At 42.5% G+C, this 18,439-nt stretch overlaps 1 protein-coding gene across 1 annotated transcript in view; it reads left to right on the top strand.

Annotated features, from left to right (window-relative positions):
- Positions 1 to 17,312, top strand: part of LOC146685986 (uncharacterized) — a 31,747-nt gene extending 14,435 nt beyond the window's left edge. The window contains exons 3-5 of the mRNA XM_085440961.1: positions 582 to 1,096; positions 8,080 to 8,133; positions 16,155 to 17,312. Of these exons, the coding sequence (XP_085297087.1) occupies positions 582 to 1,096; positions 8,080 to 8,133; positions 16,155 to 16,280 (695 nt within the window). The 3' untranslated portion in view covers positions 16,281 to 17,312. The remainder of the gene's footprint in view (positions 1 to 581; positions 1,097 to 8,079; positions 8,134 to 16,154) is intronic.
- Positions 17,313 to 18,439: the final 1,127 nt, after the last annotated feature.

Here is an 18,439-nt window from a genome sequence, read left to right as displayed (position 1 = left end):
CTTTTCCTCAATGTAAAATTAGATTTTCATAGTAAAATAAATTGGTAAACTTCACAATTTTGACTTTATAGTTTGCACAAAGCTACAGGATCTTCTCTCACTTAAACAAGATGAAAATAAAGTGCTCTGCTACTGGAAGGAGGTGCAAATGATAAAAAAAAAATAAGTTGCCGAATGCCCACTTTTACCGGACATGTTTTACCTTACAAAAAAAAAGCAAATGCAACAGATTTATATAACAAATCCAAGTAGTTTTTGATGCGTGTCAGCTACAGTGATTGTCTTTGTCCCCTGATTTCCAAGAACTGGGAGAACAATAGAAAATAAATATATATTTTGATAGCGTAGAGTTGGGGTAATCTGGAATGATTACTTAGCCTTTATTAGGATTCCTGGTGACTTTTGTTCCTAGTCCTTTAGAGGAGGGAGAGAGAGATAAATCTGACTAGTGGTTAGCTTAAAAGTAGGAAACAGATGAGAGCAGAGGGGTACCTTGTTTCAGTGTAACTGGTCTGTTCGGTATTAAATTATAATCTTCTACATTTTTTAAAATTTGACTTATGAGTTTTTAATTCTCCTAGAGAGGCGGAGAAATTGTGCCCTCACCCCTCTGGCCACCAGCCAGCAGCACAACCAGGGTCCCCTCTCTCCTGCACGGCTGCGACGCCTGCGCCTCCTTTTAGATGCCAATCTGGATCGCCACTCTTCAGAGGAAGAACTCGAGCGAATCAGCTGCGGCGATAACAGGAAGTGGGTATCTTCACTCTCCCAGCGCCATGGCGATCACCACAGCAGTGCCTCCAGTGATGAGGAGGTGCGGGACCTCTGTGGCTGCAGGTCGCCTGCCGCCTCCGCCAGGTCGCTGGGGGAGCCCGGTGCTTGCCTGGCTGCCTCCCCCAGCCCTGTACTTTTCAGCTCCAGCCCACCACGTAGCCTCAAGCCACCCCCCATGCGATTTCAGCTGCAGGTGGTTCCGCCGGTTGCACGACCCATCATCTTGACCCACTTTGACCAATCAGCACCTTACAGAAAGTATCGGCACAGCTACGGGGGGGAACCAGGGAGACCCAGTCTGGACTTGGAGAAAATGCAACAGGTCCGTGAGTTAAATACGAGGAGCATGTATATGTTAGCGCTAAATTATTAAAGCAGGGTTTTTCCTGCAGCTAGTATAATGCACCCTTTTTATTCTCCCCTGAAAGAAGGCAGTATGTAATTAGTTCATTTTGTTTGTCTGTCTGTTTCTTAGCAGTCTAAGATTTACAGTTTTCAAGATGTCATATTTTTTGTGATGGTAGATGCAAAAAAACAGCTCAAACAGATTAAATTTGGGTAAAATCTGGGTCAAGGTCACACTAAATGTAAAAAAAAAAAACCTTTTGTATTACCCACAATTTGTTTTTTTTTTATCGCCTTCAAACTTCTCAACAATATACTAGGCCTCAGGAGACACGAGTATCTAGGTTGGCCAAGCATTTGACTTTGACCTTCATTGAGCCCAAGGTCAATTTTGACCTTGGAAAAAATCGCAAGAAACCGTACTGAGTAATACATCCTCTGAAAGGTTGTGGAAAGAACTCTTCAACACACTTTTAATTTTTTCCATCTGATGTCCTACGACGTCTGTGTTACCAATAACACGTTGAAGTCATCATATTGTAATAAAAACAAAGTTTTACTGTAGTATAGCTCTTGCCTTCGGGAGGACTTGCGCCCTCTGAGCAATCTTGTTTGTTATGTTGCCTTAAATGACAAGAAAATGCCTACAATTTTGCAATTTAAGGTAAAACTTGTTGTTTTCATGTAGACTTATTATGTTATGTTCAGTCAGCCCCCAACAGCCAATTTTGAGTCCGTAAAAACCCTGTTAACGATCGTAGTATCAATGGGCCCTGAAGGAAATGGTTTTGTTGTCCATATTGGAGAAAATGGCATGCGTTTTTATACTTCCTTGACCATAACAGGGAACTCTCTTTTTGAGGCAACTTGTGAGGGCCCGGGGCACTTGCCTTTCACATATATCCTGCAGCACCGTGTACCACATTGGCTACACTTCAGTGGAGGCTCATTACGTTAAGTGTATCAAGTCGTCAGTGTATAAGGACATAAATCCAAGCAGTCTATGGAAACATTTAGTAAAAGTGCATCACAGAAAACTTAGAGTTCACATCTGACTAGCTCATAGTTTGGCTGTTGGCACTTACAGGTAAGTAATATGTGCTGGCGGCCTAGCACCCACACACAGAGTTGGCTACAAGGACAGGTAAAGACTTAAAAAATCAGTGACCAGATTCTGTTGTTAGGAGGTATTGTCCTTTAGCATGTAAAGGTCAAATGCAGTGTTTCAAACTCTCTTGCTAACTTATGACACAGATACTGCATCACATCAGGCCATGTTTTCTTCTGTGCAAAACTGAAACTCCAGCAATTACGGCAGTGTATGCAGCACTCACTTCCTCTTCATTTTTTGATGGTAGTTTCCATCATATTCACCAAAATTCTGCAAAGCTTGTGATTTCTATTTTTGATTTTTTTGATTTTTTTTGATTTTTTTTTTGGGTGACTTGTAAATTTCCATAGGGAGTTTAGTATTAGATAGGCTAACATTTATAGCCTTCACTGCACATGCACACACTATAGAAAAAGGGTATGTCCTGCAGAGCCAGTTAATATTTGGGACAATATCTCAAGATGTTAGACAAGGGAACACGGGATAAAAAAATGCTTCACAATCCCACATAAAGAAGGATATCCGGTCACCTTGCTTAAAAGTAACACATACATGAAATTGCATAACAGTATGAATCCCTATTTTTACTTGTGGATTAACATGTAAGCAATATTTTGTTGTTGTAAATGGTTCGGGTGGAACTGATTAAATACTTTTGGTTAGTTTAAAGAATTACAGTGCATTATATATTTTATAACACTGAAATTTTCCTAAAATGTGAATGCACTTCTAGCTTTTAGCACAGTAAAAATACTAAGTACTTCCAAATTATGCTTCAGTACAGCACTCTAATCTACATTTACTTAATGGCTCTGCGGTTTAGTCCCCAGGGCACTGTATAACTGATTAATAATAATCAATTTTTAATTGCTATCAGTCGTTATTGCTGTAATTGAAACAGATCACTGACAGACCATTTCTCTCTCAGTAGGATGTTTAACTTGGAGCTTGGAATGCCATAATTTTGGATAATCAGTGAGTTTATGTGGGGATGTTGTATTAGGAGCCAGATTTTCTTCCCTCAAATATTTGGATGCATTCACAGAATGCAGTCTTTTCATGTCCAACAACCCGTTTCACTGTATGCTGAAATAGATTCTCTGTACCTATTTATGTAATATCATATTTAATTCTGACACTATAGCAGTATGTGTGCCAAATGGCAGATGAGCCTTAACTCCCCCGTCTCCACCCCCCTGAGCAAATCAAACAGCGATCTTGGGTCGCACATTTGGTCCAAAAATTCAATCGTGAATACTCTTCAAATACACATGCACACACGCAAACAAAGTCCTCCCTTTCCATAGCCGGACGCTCGCCTCCACGGTGGTCTGGCTGGAGAGGGATGAAGGAGAGGGAGCCACGGACGGCAGATGTCCGCCCTCGTTTTTCACAAAGGCTGGCGAGTGAGGGGAAACGATGGAGGGGTGGAGGCAGAAGGAGCGGATTAAATAAACAGAAAAACGACAGCCACTAATGAGTCACGGCGAAGCTGGTCCGCTAATCATTAAAATCCAATAGACTTGTTGGCCCACACTGTGGATGGGGAAGGGTGTGTGTGTGTGTGTGTGTGTGTCTTTGCAAAGAGAGAAACTGCAGGTTTCAGGGGTCCATATGTCCGTGGGGTTTTTAGAGGGAACGAACAGATGATAAGAGACAGCGGGCAACTTCGAGAGGGGTGAAGTGTAAAAAGAGAAGTAGTGTGTCGATGTGTATATGTGTGTGCATCCATCATCCTGCTTGTCTGTCTGTTTCTGCATGTGTACATCCTCCTGTCTGTGTCACTGTGTGTGTGTGTGTGCACGCTCAGTGAAGTGGAATGGGAGGTGCTGCAGGGAATACAAAAGGGGGCCTACAGAGGTAGCCAGCAGACACATTAACCCTTTAGCTGGACATCTCCCAGTCATGAAATCAGCCTCGACTTCTACACCTCATCCAGGGTCTGATGTACAAAAAATAGCACATGTTCACTGGTGTTTGTACAGGAAAAAGTTAGCTTATAACCCTTGAATTTCTTATTACCCCCAAAAGCGATCTTAAATGTGTGTTAGAAAGATATATATGGCAAAGCTTCACATTATGTTTGGTCTGAGTACACCATAAGAATGCCGCGGTCAGACATTTAGTGGAGGACCTCGCCCACGCATTTGTAGTACAACCACTTCTCTCTTTTTCTATGAACATAAAGTTGACAACCTTTTTTATCCTCTGGTTTTTATTCTGTTCGGAGTTCCAGAAGCAATTTGGTGCAAACAGTGTTTTATATGCAAATGACTAATTAAGGAGCACAAGCCAAGAAGACTGAGCTCTATAAAAGACGACCATGCCAATGCACGGCTTTATAAATCTAATGAAAAGGATGCATTTCTGCCTGTGCTCGTACACGCAGCTTCAGTCATGAGTTTTATGAATCTGGCCCCCAGGGGAGCAAGAAAGGGAAAGAGATGCGGTTCTTGTTAAAAATGTAATTTAAAGGTGTCAAATATGGGGATTCTGTGCCAAAGATGCAGGGAACACCTGAAACATATTCTTAACTACATCCTGAAACCATACAAATGGACATGCAAGCAAAGGAAAAGCATTTTCAAGGCCAGAAACGAGAAGAGTAAGAAATAAGTATATTTGGCCCAAAATATAGCCTCCCAGGCTTATTTTCAGTTAGATTGACTCATAGTCTATTTTTTTTTCATTTCGAAGAGACAGCTATAAAAAAAAACAAGAGCCATAACTCTGTACATGCAGAGTGGGTGGGCTTACACAGCTTCATCTTACAGGAAGATATTTGTACAGCAAATCTGAACACAATAAAAGAAGAAGAAGAACAACAAGACTGTTCCTTTAGTTCAAAATGAGGCTTGCAGATACTGCATAGAACTAAATCCCGGGTTATGTTCAGTAGCATACTCCAATATAAATTCAATTTAGTTAGTGTGGCAGATGCTGGTCATTTGAGCAAAACAAAAAACTGGATGACAATTTAAAGGAAACACCTGAACTGTACAGTGACTTGGTCAAAGTTGTTCCAAGTGATCGACTGTATCCTGATGTGAGTGAAAATAGCAAAAGATTGAATTAAATTCACTTCAAAGCACTTTATATCATAAGGTAAAAAGCCGAGAATAGTGAGAAAACCAACCAACAATTTAAAAAAACAAACAAAAAAATAAACCTGTTATGAGCAAGCACTTGGTGACAGCGGGAAGGAAGAACTCTCTTTTAACAGGGCAGAACCAGGCTTAGGGAGGGACAGCCTCCCTAATGATAATAATAATGATTAAATGCTGAGTGGTGTATAAACACATAGAGTGAAAAGACATGAGTGAAGATAACTGCACCCACAGCAGCCCAAGACTATTGCAGCATAGCTAAGGGAGCATTCTGAGTTACCTGTTCCAGCCCTACTTCCTTTAGGAGGAAGCTAATTTCGGTCACTTGCATCTACAATCTTATTGTTTTGAGTACTTCTCATAACTGGTGGGCGTAGGTGAGGAAGGAATGTAGATTGAGCAGTAAGTCATCTGGCTTGCTTTCACGCTCTATTCGGCACAACGGGCTGGTACCAAACTGATCTGTTGGTCTCTGTCTTCACTCAGCTCATGAACAAACCCCAAAATGTTTGAGCAACTCCCCAAACACTGAGTGGGCACTCCACTTTCTTCTAGGTGAAAACAATGGCCTCAGACTACCATAAGAGTGCATGGAAAAAAATATTAATTCTTCAGATTGAAATGGTCCTTAAATGCTGAAGGATATTGACAGTGCACTTAGTTTTGGCTCCGGTGCTCCCTCTCTAAGACCAGGGGCTAACGTGCAGGTCTATGATTCCCCAGTGTGACCGTAAATAATTAGAGTCATGCCTTTATTTATTTATGGGTTCGTTCATTTAGTCTCTGATAACTCCTTATGCTTGCTTGTCCGTGTCCATTCCCACAAACTGCACAGATGTTGTTCTAAGTGATCGACTATATGCCGATGTAAGTGAAAATGGTTTTGATTGCTACATATACTATAACATTCACACCCACCAGGTCTCAACCCAGCCAGTTATCTATGAGAGATTCTGGTCTGACCTGTTAGCTCTCTGCACTGTCATCCAAACACTAAGTGTTAAACTGAAATGAATAACACCACTGTGAAAGCTAAGTAGAACTAAAAAGCAAAGATTCAATTAAATTCACTTCAATTCAATATTATTTACATAGCACTAAATCACAACAATAGTTGCCTTAATGCACTTCTATTGTAAGGTAAAGAGCATAGAATAGAGAAAACCCCAACAATAAAGCAGCTCGGATTGAGCAAGCACTTGGTGACAGTGGGAAGGAATAACTTCTAACAGGACAGACCCAGGCTTAGGGAGGGGCAGCCTTCTGCTGGGACCAGTTGGGGGTGGTGGGAGGAAGACACACTGTGAAAGAGAGTGAGAGATTAAAAATAACTAATGATTAAATGCAGAGGGGTGTATAGGCATATATCATGAAAAGAGGTCAATGAAGATAACCCACTGCATCCTGGGAAGCCCCCAGTACCAAGCCAATTGCCGTTCAGAGGGAGCGCTCAGAGTTACCTGTTCCATCCGTAACTCCCCTTGGGAGGAAGCTAGTTTCAGCTGCTTCTGTCCACTTATTGTTTTCATCACTGCTCACAGCTGGTGGGTGTAGGTGAGGAAGGAATGTAGATTGAGCAGTAAATCAACAGGCTTGCTTTCTGGTCTGATATCTATTCAGCACAACAGGCTGGTACCAAATCCTTCGTGTCGACTTCACTCGTCCTCAGGTCATGAACAAGACCCCCAAATTTTTTAGCCCGGAGAGAGGTGCAAACGATGGCCTCACACTACCATCCATTATAAGAGTGCAGTGTTAAGGTAGTACTTATGCCCTGGATTCACTTTTCAGAACCTGGAGTCTACATCCATCTTAACTAGGCGGCCCATGGATGTAAACAGTGGTTATAGCTTTCACCAAGGATTAGCCTAGATAAGTCAAGGCTATTTTTGTAGCATGTTGCATAGAAGACAAGTTCTGTACCCACGTTTCTACAGCTCGTTGGCAAGCTGTGACCTGTTTAAGGTGAGGGTGGTGTGCAGGGGTGGATAAAATTATCACTTTGATTTTTCTCTAAGATGGGTTCTTTGAAAGTTTGCACGAGGCCAGCTCAAACATGTAGCATCTAAAATAAACATTGGATTTGGTTTGTTTTTAAATTCTTCTTCAAGCATTTTGCACTCAAATACTGTAGACTGTAGAGTCACCGATGGGAAGAGGGGGAAAAAAAGAAAGATGAGGGCTGGCAGGAGGTGAGCATGAGGGCAAGTGCACGTTGACTGTCTCCCACATCACAGCAGCAGGAGTCTTGTGGTGCTTCCATTCTCTCCTGCGCTCCCTTCCCCTTTGGAAGCTACCTCCGCGACTCCAGACAATTCGATGATTGTGTGGTCCCTCCACCCCCACTGTGTTTTCTTTCTTTTTTCTTTTTTTCTGAAAACAGTGGAGCTGCGTGGTCATGGAGGGGAGTGGGAGACAGGATATTGCATAAGCTTCATTGACCAACTGTTTATACTTGAGTGAGACAGCTGGATTTGCTGACTTCCTCGATCATCCCGAATTAAACATTAAGCCGGTGCCTACTTTGTTTTCATGTGTTGGTGTTTTGCTGTTTTTGATATGGCTGATTATAGAAAAATACTCACATGCACCGACACTAGCTTTAACCAGTCATTTTCTCTCATAAAAAGTTCAGTCTACAAGAAAAGGTGTGGAGCTTTTACTCTTCCTGTCACAGAGGAGCTGCTGCTGAAGTTTTAATATCGATAGAAAAGTCACTGTGCTTTCTTCTTGTCTTCACAGAAGATGCTGCTGAAAAAGAACTGCGGAGGGAAAACACGGACCATAAAGATTCGGGTGAGTTCACTTTCATTGCCACACGAATACCCTGCTGGCAGGAAACGCTCCCACAACATTGGCGAACATTGGAATAGTATTCCTGTAAGCTTCAAAGCTCAGCTAAGACATAACATTTTGACTGCAACACTCGAGATGTTTTGAGAATATTGTCACGGTGAAGGTTATGAAGTTTACTGCTATCAGCTGTACGCAACATTCCTACAGCTGATAGCAGTAAAAAAAAGAAATAAAACAAATTGTCAACACAACAGCTGGCGATGTTTTCAGGCTGTTATGAGCTCTGAAGGGACAAAGCGCTCATAATGTTCCTCTAATGGCATTTGTTAGCAAAGTTAGTAGTTTTGACTGCAACATATAGAGGTTTTTGGTATAACAGATGATAATATATTTTTTTAGCTTTCCCACATCAGTCAGTCCATCTGTAAACCCTTGAAGTGGACAGTATTGTGCAAAAGTCTTGAGCCAAGCCTCATTTCCATATATTTTGCTTCCAAGGAGCCAAGACACACAACCCAGTGAGTGTTGTGTCTACACAAAAGAGAAGAAAGCAAAAATCTGTCCCCCATGTTTTAATAGGATCTATGAAAAACTCCAAAGATAACACAATTTGATGGGCATATAAAAGTATTTTGACGCCAACAAGGTGATTCCCTAAGAACTAATAGCTGAAAACTTGGCAGGTTGTGCAGTTTGTCCTTAATAAATGTGAGGAAACTGGACAAGTGGAGGACACAGGAAGAAGTTGCGGGCTTAAATAAGTATTTGCAGAAGATGAAAAGTATTTGAAGGTAATGTCCGTCATCAGAAATGGTGTCAGAGGAAGGTGGCTGTCAAGAAGCTATTCTTTAGAAAGGGAACCAGGTTGAAAGGACTAAGGTACGCCAAATTACTCAAGAACTGGCCTGAAGATCAGTGACAACAAGTCTTATGGAGTAATGAATCCAAATTTTTTTTGGTTGGCGGTGTTGTTAATCTGTATGTAGAGCGGTCCAACAGTGAGTGCCTGTAGCCATGTTTAAAAACCATCCATGTAAGATAATAAACAGGATCCCATATTTAAATGAGGGCAAAATAAAAGCTTCGTTTTGAACTTTTATTGCTGGGTAAAAAAAATTTTTTTCTGCTCAGGCTGAAGCGTTCCATTTATGGGTTGTAATATCTTTAACAGGGGCATCATCATGATATACAGATGCTGCTAACTTGAAGATAAAAGTGATATAAAAAAAACCCCAGTGCTATCAGTTAAAGCCACAGATTCACTTTGCAGTTTATCACAGCTCTCTCACTGCAGACAGCATCTACACACTTAATGCCTAATTAGAGCAATGTGACAACTGCTAACAGAGTTCACTTTCCTCTTGCACACCGAGAGACTCACTAGGCTGAGTTCACTCTTAGTTTAATTGCCTTTTTGTCTTCTCCTTTCTTCTCTCATTTGAGCTAACGCTAGCTACACACTGACTCAGAGGTGTCTGCTCAATTTGTTGCTGGCCTTGAGTCACTGCAGTGAGTTGCACTATTTTTACTTTACGAGACTTGAACAAACCGAGTTCCCCGTGTATCACTTTGAACCAGTGCTCATACTGGTTTAGCCTTATTGAGATAAGAGTGACTTAAGAGAGTCATGTTAACAAAATAAATACATCTAAGCATGATTTTCAATGATAATTTTCAATGGTTACATGACGTCATTTACAATAGTTATATATATTTAGCTTCTTTAGCTGAAGAACCAGTGAGCTTATCCAATGATGAGACGTCCGTTCCTTCACAGTTCACACCATTCTTCTTATTCTTTCCTTGAGTATTCGTCAGATTATAATGAAACTTGCACTCAACAATGGGTCTTCACTCAAAACGGTGCTGAAGGTCGTCCAACTCACGGTAGATTAGAACGTTAACCAACTATGAACGGGTTAAAGTTCTAGTTAACTTGAAAATTTAGTTTGAAATTAAGATCCATCCATCCATCCATCCTCCCATCATCTGCTGCTTATCCGTGCTGGGTCACGGAAGCAGTAGTCTAAGCAGAGTCCAGACCTCCATCTACCCAGCCACCTCCTCTACGTCATCCAGGGGGACCCTGAGGCGTTACAAGGCCACGCGAGAGATCCAATCTCTTCAGCATGTCCTTGGTCTACCTCCAGTTCTTCATCTGGTAGGACATGCCTGCAACGCCTCACAGAGGAGGTGCCCAGGAGGCATCATGGTCAGACAGATGTTCAAACTACCTCAACTGGCTCCTTTTGAAGGGGAGAAGTAGTAGCTCTACTCCTACTTCCTCCTCTATGACTGAACTTCTCACCCCAACTCAAAAGGAGAGATCAGTCACCCTTCGAGGAAAGATCATTTCCGCCACTGAGGAAATGTGTTGGGCTGTGGTCAAGGGCGGAGGCCCTGGTGGTCCTATACCCAACTGCTGAGGGTGGATATTGGGACATGAGAATAAATTCTTATAATAAACTAGACATTATGGTTTATTTTTGGACCTATTTTTGATCGTGAACTTGTATCTCATCAGTAGCAGATGGCTATCAGGTAGCAGACGTAAAGCTGTTAATGAATCAACTCCATCTTGCAAATTATCTGGAAAAAAAGAAGCAGTGAAAACACCAAGAAGGAAATACTACTTAGGCTCATGTCATTATCACAGCTGTAATTATAGTTTTGGGCGAGCCGCAGACGATTTTCAGATTTCCAGATGGGTCTCGGCAGTCTTTAGAAATGCCTGGTATATGAAAATCTAAAATCATGACCGGTCTAATTCCTGATATAGTCAGCTCTTACAGAGGATGCACCAACAGGCTGCAGTATAAGATAAATAAGAATTATTTTGAACTGTGAATCACACAAAGCTACTGTAACAGAGTCTAAAAATAAAGTGAAGAAAACCAGTCAAAGCAGATTATCATTATCAAGTGTGTCTTACACGTAAATTAATTGAAATCAATTTAAACACGACTTTGCATGCAGAGCCTTTCCTTTAATGCTGGCTGATGGGCAGTCCAGATCAGGGTATCCATTACAGTCGCGATAAGGTTGCGAGGTTGCTCAGCCCCTGTGAACAGACCGGCCTGCCTTATTGCCAGCACCTTGATCTCCATCCAACTGCATACTGGGACAGCATCTGGCTGCAGCGTTTGTTCCCATGCCCCACTAGCTACTGAGCTATAGAGACTGTGGAAAATCTGATAGCGCCATTGGATTCCTTTTGCAAACTTTACTGCAGTGATACATTAGCCTAAGAATGAAAAAATGCCCTCCTTTTCACGTTTGTTTGATCTCTTGATTTCACTCAACAGCCTTTAATAGCTGTGCTTTCCGCTTGTCCCATTAGTGCACATTTACCAGCCTGAATACTTCTGTAAATACAACAGGAATTTCCCAAAGAAGTCCAAACGCAACGGCCAACAATTAATCATCAGCGATGCGACTGTGTACATGGTGATTTTTGCTTAGAAGGACGGAGAGCTGGAGGCTGGAACAAGCTTTGTCGTCTTGGCACGGAGGAGGGCGCTCCAGAAGGAGGCACAGTGTGGTGAGAAAAGTGACGTTATTATCACGTCGTGTGGGATAGTGTCAGTGGAACCTTATCACACACTTGTTTATGAGCGCACACATGTGCGTGCACACGTACACACAGCGACTGTAACAGCATCGAGTATACCTCAGTCCTGCATGATGATGAGTGAAAATGTAAAAAACCGAGGTGGCGATGAGAGATGGAGCTGAGGAGGAGGAGGTAGAGTGTGTGCGGTTCCCTTGTGGTGTATTTCCAGGGATGGAGTCATTTTCCATTTATAGCCTGGCCGGCTGCTATCTGTTTAGTTCCACTGATACGTGGAGATATTGCTCATTATCCCGTGTTCTCACTGGTGAAGCTGGTAGTGTTGCTGATGTCCCCGTCAGTGACGTCTGTGGGCACTGTGTTTGTTCCAGTTCAGAGATTTTTGTCTCAAAGTGAGTGCACAGTGGATTGATGAGCCATTTGGAAGCTTGTGTCCACTCTTTGTGCACTTTTTCCCCCTTCCATCTCCTTCTGTCGACCCACGGTTTCCTGGCCAAGATCCAGCACCAAGGCACTGGATCTCGCTGGGTGGGTGCAGGAGGGGGTTGAAACTGGACTCAATTTTTCAAGCATGGGAGTTGTTACAGGGGTTGAGGAGGTTGATGGTGGTGGCGGTGGGGGTTTTGTGTAAGCAGAATGAAAACACAGCTTTGGACCCTGTAGCTGCTGCTGAGGCCTCCCCCTCAGGGCCTGGAGGTGAATAGGAGAGTTTATTGATGAGAGCTTCCCCGGCTGTAGCAGGCAAGAGTGATGGCGTCTGGTTTCAGCTACTGTAAAGAATGGAGGAGGGAAAAAATTGATTGAGCTGAGGGAAGTGGTGCAGATATAGGCAGAATTGAGGGAGCTAAATGTAAGGAAAAAGTGGTGCATGACCCTTTGGTTTCTGGTTGAGGTAAATCCGACTTTTGTATTACAGCAAGACTGAAATGGACTCGAGGTGAGGGCTCAGTGAAGAGCTACAATCCATGCTCACAGCTTTGAGCCATCGACCAGCACCAGTTATGCTCTTGTCCTGATAACATCTCCCCCTGGCATTGCAAATAAATTAACACTCTGAGAAGCTATCACATTCCGCTAGGCGCGATTGTGTTAAATAGGGCGCAGTTGCTTACTGCAGACCTCAGTATCGTTTGTATCATTTATTTAAATATAGCAAATGTTGCAACTCTGAAAGAGAGACTCCTAAAATAAATATGCAACAAACTTTTTCCGTGCTTTGAAGTCACATGATTGGCACAGTAAGCTCTTAAGTAAATCCCGTCAGTGGCTTTTCGATGCCAATAGCGGCTGTTAAATCTTTAGAGTTTAAGATTCTTTTAGATGTTTAACTCAGCGGTCCCCAACCTTTTTTGCGCCATGGACCGGTTTATGCCCGACAATATTTTCACGGACCGGCCTTTAAGGTGTCGCGGAAAAATACAACAAAATAAAACTAGTACCGGCACCGAAAAAAGAAGATTTATTCATAAAGCACGTGAAAAGACCAAGGAAAACAGAGTTAACGATAAAAACGATAACAAAATAACGCTGAAAACTGATAAAAACCCTGAAAACCATACATTTCACACCTGAGCCTCAACTCTTGCGGCCCGGTACCAAACGACTCACGTACCGGTCCGAGGCCAGGGGGTTGGGGACCGCTGGTTTAACTGATCTTTCATGCCATCGTTCCTACTGCAGAGATCTGTACTCGGTCTGACCCTGAATGCCGCAGATGTAAACTCTGTGAGGAGGATTGTTAATGTGGACAGGGAGTTGTCCTGATGTATGACTTTTCTCTGCTGTTGGAGTAGCTCACAGCTACCATATGGAGAACATCTCAGCAGAGTTCACATCCATCAAGTTTACTGTGGCTCAGTCTCAGAGTGAGATTTTCCATGTCTCTCTCTCTCTTTTTTTTCGGCTCTTTATTCAAACATGAGTACACAGAGCGGCTCTAAGTGGTGATGGGAATTGTTGCTGAGTTACTGTTGTAGAGCTGAACCCCTGAAGATGTCGGTTGAAGTCATAGCAACACCTGTAGCTTCACATGCACTGATGTTATTGGGTGATTTTTCTAGCAGCGGCGGGTGCTCTCCCTGCATCTCAGGGGATCCACTTAGTTACTCTAATGCATCGGTCTCCCAATTTACAGCTCTCTGTATAAGCACACGCTCCAGTCTTTCCATGGTATCAGCTCGCTGCAACAAGTCTGTCTCTGAAGAAATGTGCTCCCTCCTTGGATTTGGCTCTGAGGGAGAAAGTGCCGCCTCACTGCCAAATCCAACAAAGTCATTTCCTGTTGTTTCCTGTAGGGAGGAGAATGACGAGGGCTAAATTTAGACGGAGGCCTTCTAGAGCCATGAGAAGCTCAGAGAGGGGTCTCTGCAAGTGGAAAATCATTTATGTCACTGAACCTGCAGTGTGCATAAATAAATAAATAAATAATTAGCGTGAAAATGTTCTAATTAGGTGCAGTAACTTTCCAACAGTGCCAGTTGAGTTTTCACTTTGCTCTGATGTGTCCTGAGGATCCAGCATTTCCACACTTCTCCACAGACTGTCAATTTAACTTGATGTGTGCTGCACTCTGTCGCACGTATCGAGCGCCCAGGTATCAAGTCGTCAAGACTACTTTATGCAAACCAGAAACATCCAGCCTCTAAACCAGGGCTGTCAAACATAAAGCTTGGGGTCCAGAATCAGCCCAGCCCAAGACTCCAATCTGGCCCACAAGATGGCACAGATACAGACTTCCCCCATGACCAGTCATACTACACCAAAGTAAATAAGTAATAGATTACAATACATAACTGCTTACAATTGAAGCCTCGGGCCCACTATGGTCAGTGATTTTTGTCATCAAACAGGGAGAGTGATGAGTGATGAGAGTGTGGATGTCTTTGTGCCTGCCAGTTTTTTGTGAGTCCGTGTAGTCATTATAAGGGGACCAGTGTGCACTGAATTCAAAGAGCTGTTTTGTGTGAAGACATTTTTCACTACCCACATCTTTGCAATTCTTCATTAAAACAACACAAGAGACACAGCAGCTCCTCTTCTTCCTTGTTGTCATTTTGAGTAGGTTCGTAGCGCCTGTGCTTTTTATAATGCTAGTGACTGCACATGTGAAAACAAATCCTTTGTGCAGAATTTACATGGACTTGTAATGACTATAATAGGATCACCCGATGTCTCTCTGAGTGACCTCATCTGCAACTACGTATATACTACTACTAATTTACACTACATAACTGTTGAGCTGTCAGGCTGAATCATTCTTTGTATTTGAACTACTGGTAGAGTCACCCTTTTCTCCTCCATCATTCTAGAAAAGGGAATTCAACCTTCAAGGGAGGGTTATGTTGTGCTTTTTTGCACTTGGGCAACACAAAATGCATCACTGAGGGTGGAAAGCATTACCTCAGTGCCTTAACTCAGTCCAGATAGGATTGGGTTATGGATTATTGTTTGGGTTATTGTTTGAAATCTAGGAGCAGACACAAGAAGTTCATTGCTCGCTGAAAGTGAGGAGATGCATTGTGACCGTTGCCAAAAAGGCCACTGTTGACACTCAAGTCGTGTGATTAACTGATGCAAGTCCTAGTTTTGCTCACAGATTTTGTTTTCAACAAACATGAAATCAAGAAAATTCTGATTTTTATTTATTATTTGAATTTGTTTGTGTTGTGAACTTCTCATTATCTCATCCCATTGTGATACAGCCATAATTCACAGGGATCACTACTCCTCCTTCAGCATTGGTCAGTGAGTTTTTGGTGCTTTTTTGCCCTTGCCAGATAGTACAGTGAAGATGAAAAGAGAAGATGCACAGTGGGGGGCCTTGGGTCAAAATCAAACTCGGGTCACTGCGGCGTGTGGTCGCCTCCTAAACCCATGAGCTAAACTAGCAACCTATTGTGTCTTCACCCAAACTGTGCTCAACCTCAGCATCACATTTGTCATTTTATGTGCAATGACCTGTGATGGATCGTGAGCCACTGGTGCATTTGCTCTTTAGTTAATCTCAAACCAATATGACTCTAAGAGGGCTTAAAGCCAACAAGATTAAAAGTAGTGAAATGTTTCTGTAGGTGAACCTGTGTAAGGTTCACTAACGGTTGCCTTTGTCTACGGATCAACAAGGGTCTCTTACCCAACCTCCTTTTGCGTAACATGAGAATGACTGCTGTCTTGAGGTATTCACATCCCCTGCTGCTTGGGCCTCTTCTTGCTTGTATTTGGAACAACACATACCCCACAGTGGAGGCAGTGAAGTGGCAGGGGCTGGCGTTTGCCCTTGGATGGCTTTTTTGGTCAGAAACACCAGCTCAGTTTGGGTCTAACTCTATCTGATGGCCTTGTATATTTAAAGTTTAACAAAACTACATGTTAAAAATTCTTAAGGTCAGCAGGTAATCGTTACCAAAGGCTGCAGTCACCCAAACACATGCTCTCTCTATCTGTCTTTCAGAATCTGACGGGCAGTCGTCCCCCGCCCAGGTACACCTACGACCCCTCCATCTTCGCCTTCCGCTCCCTGAGCACAGTCCCCCCCTGCAGCCCTCTGAGTCCGTCCGAGGATCCTCCCTGCTCATAAGGAAACATCCTCACACCAGATAATCCTCCCCACTCCTCTCTTCATTCCCAGACGGCTGCTTTTTTTTGTGGTGTCTGCCCTTCTTAGACCAACGAGCAGCTGGTATGAAAGCGTTTGTTTGAAGGTCGAATTCTTGCACACTCAGGTAATCCCACCCTGTCACTTTGAGCGTCGCTCTCTGCCTGAAATCAACAGCGGGCCCAGCACAACCCATCTGAGGATGCTTCAGGTTTTAGAAATCCTGTGATTGGAGGAAGAACGCTCCGGAAACGGACACGGCCCACCTGAACTTAAGTTTTCAGCACAATATTCAAGGGAAATAATGCATGTAAGACAATCAAATGCTTCCAGGGTTTCTTCCTTTGATGTGATAGCTTCATAAAAACAGCGAGGTGAGTCCTCTGACATCAGTGGTCACATTTGTCTGTTTGAAATTAAGTTAATAAAAAAAAGCTTCTCTGGATGTATTATTGAATATGCAGGTCATGTAAGGCTGAGCTATAACAAACATGTATGGCTGTAGTTGAACATAGTCGACCTTTGACCTTTTGATGATGTACATTTCTTAATGAATTTGTCACTTGTAGTCCAGGTCAAAGTTCAGTACTTGTATCCTCTTTCCTTGCATGAATTTCACTGCTTTGCAGAAAGAGGTATGTGGATGAGAATAGTTTGCTGCACATTCGGCAAGTGTACACGGTGCTGTGTTCTGCATAGCCTACTTGTAGTGTGCCATTTCTTTTCTCCAATATTGTACCTCATTACTGTCTAGGTAGAAGAGGACCACTGGTGTAATTAAGATGTCCCAGTGTTTCTGCAGATCTCTTAATGCCTTGAAATGACATTCCTGTTGTGTTGAATGAAACTTGGGGTCGATCTCGGCCCCGAGAACTGAGCTGATGAACTTATTAAATGCGAAATGTCACCACTGTAACTAGGATTTTGCTGAAGTGAATGTAACATTGTGACATGTTTTCGTCCCTTGTTGCACAAAAATTAGTCAATAAATGCCCTGTGGCCTCTTGTTTAGGAGGTGATTTTTTTTTATGTGATATTATGAGTATTTAAGGTTGGATCGAAAATTCTAGCTCACCTTCATGGGATTCTCTGGACTGTTTATCCTTGTGTGAAGGATCCTTGCTGGTGATGAGGTCTGGGTCTCTGGCAGCTACAGGGCACTTTTCATTTGAAGGTCCACTGTCTCCATGCCTGAAGTCAGCACATCAGGTGAGAAGTATGACCAGGAGCGTGCTCAGTTAATACTCTGAAGCAGCAGCCCCCTACATAGTTTAACAATGTCATGTTATCATTTGTATTTGGGGACCATCGAGAGAGTTTATGGTGTCGTAAATCCTTAAGTGGACAACTGATGCTGATTGTGGTGCTTTATAGCCTAAAATTTGTGTTTTATATATTGAGATTAAATTTTAGATTCAAAATGGCCTTGGTTTATGACTAAAATATCTTGTTTTCTTTATTTCCCTTAAAGTCATTTTCTGCAATAATTGATTATGAAACTTTTTGTAACCAATAGCTTCTTTTGGCTGTTTCCTTGTTCCAGAGGCACTGCCACAGCAGATGGATCTGGATTTCTGATTTGTGACGCAAAGTTTTAGCCCCCAAAAAAGAAAAATCCCTGCAGCACTCTGCAAAGGTAGATCTGTAGAGAGTGGCGGCGACTCCCATTAATCACGTTGTACAGAAATTGGCTGCAGTTTAGCCTGAGGCACAACAGGGGGCGCTTGCAAAGCAGTTTTTTTTTTTAATGGATAGGCATGCACACAGCTATAAACGGCTTAAAGAAATATTTACATTTACGTCAATTTAACTAAACCCACATACAGCCTTTAATTTTTCTTACAGTGAAGCCAATAAACAATTAGTTAGCTAATGTTGATGCCATTTGTCAGCTGTAGTTTAACAAAACAAAGCCTTCCTTTAGTGGTAGTAAATTCAACCACCACAGCAGCTGCTTCTTATACACAAACAGAAGTTTGTTTTGAAGGTCATCACTACAAGGCTGCTGCTACAATTTCTCAGCTGCTCCAGATCAAATGCATGAAATTAAAATGTGCCTAATACTTAAATGAAGCCAACAGGCGGACACTCACTGCTCACTGGCTACACTTTCCAGTTCTGTCAATAAAAAGTTCTAAATG

This window comes from Copadichromis virginalis, linkage group LG19, assembly GCF_057382275.1.
Source record: "Copadichromis virginalis isolate Kocher_CV1m ecotype Utaka linkage group LG19, C_Virginalis_male_GT1.1, whole genome shotgun sequence".
NCBI classification, from domain to species: Eukaryota; Metazoa; Chordata; class Actinopteri; order Cichliformes; family Cichlidae; genus Copadichromis; species Copadichromis virginalis.
The sequence above is the reverse complement of the archived record's forward strand: the minus strand, read 5'-3'. Positions and strand labels throughout refer to the sequence as shown.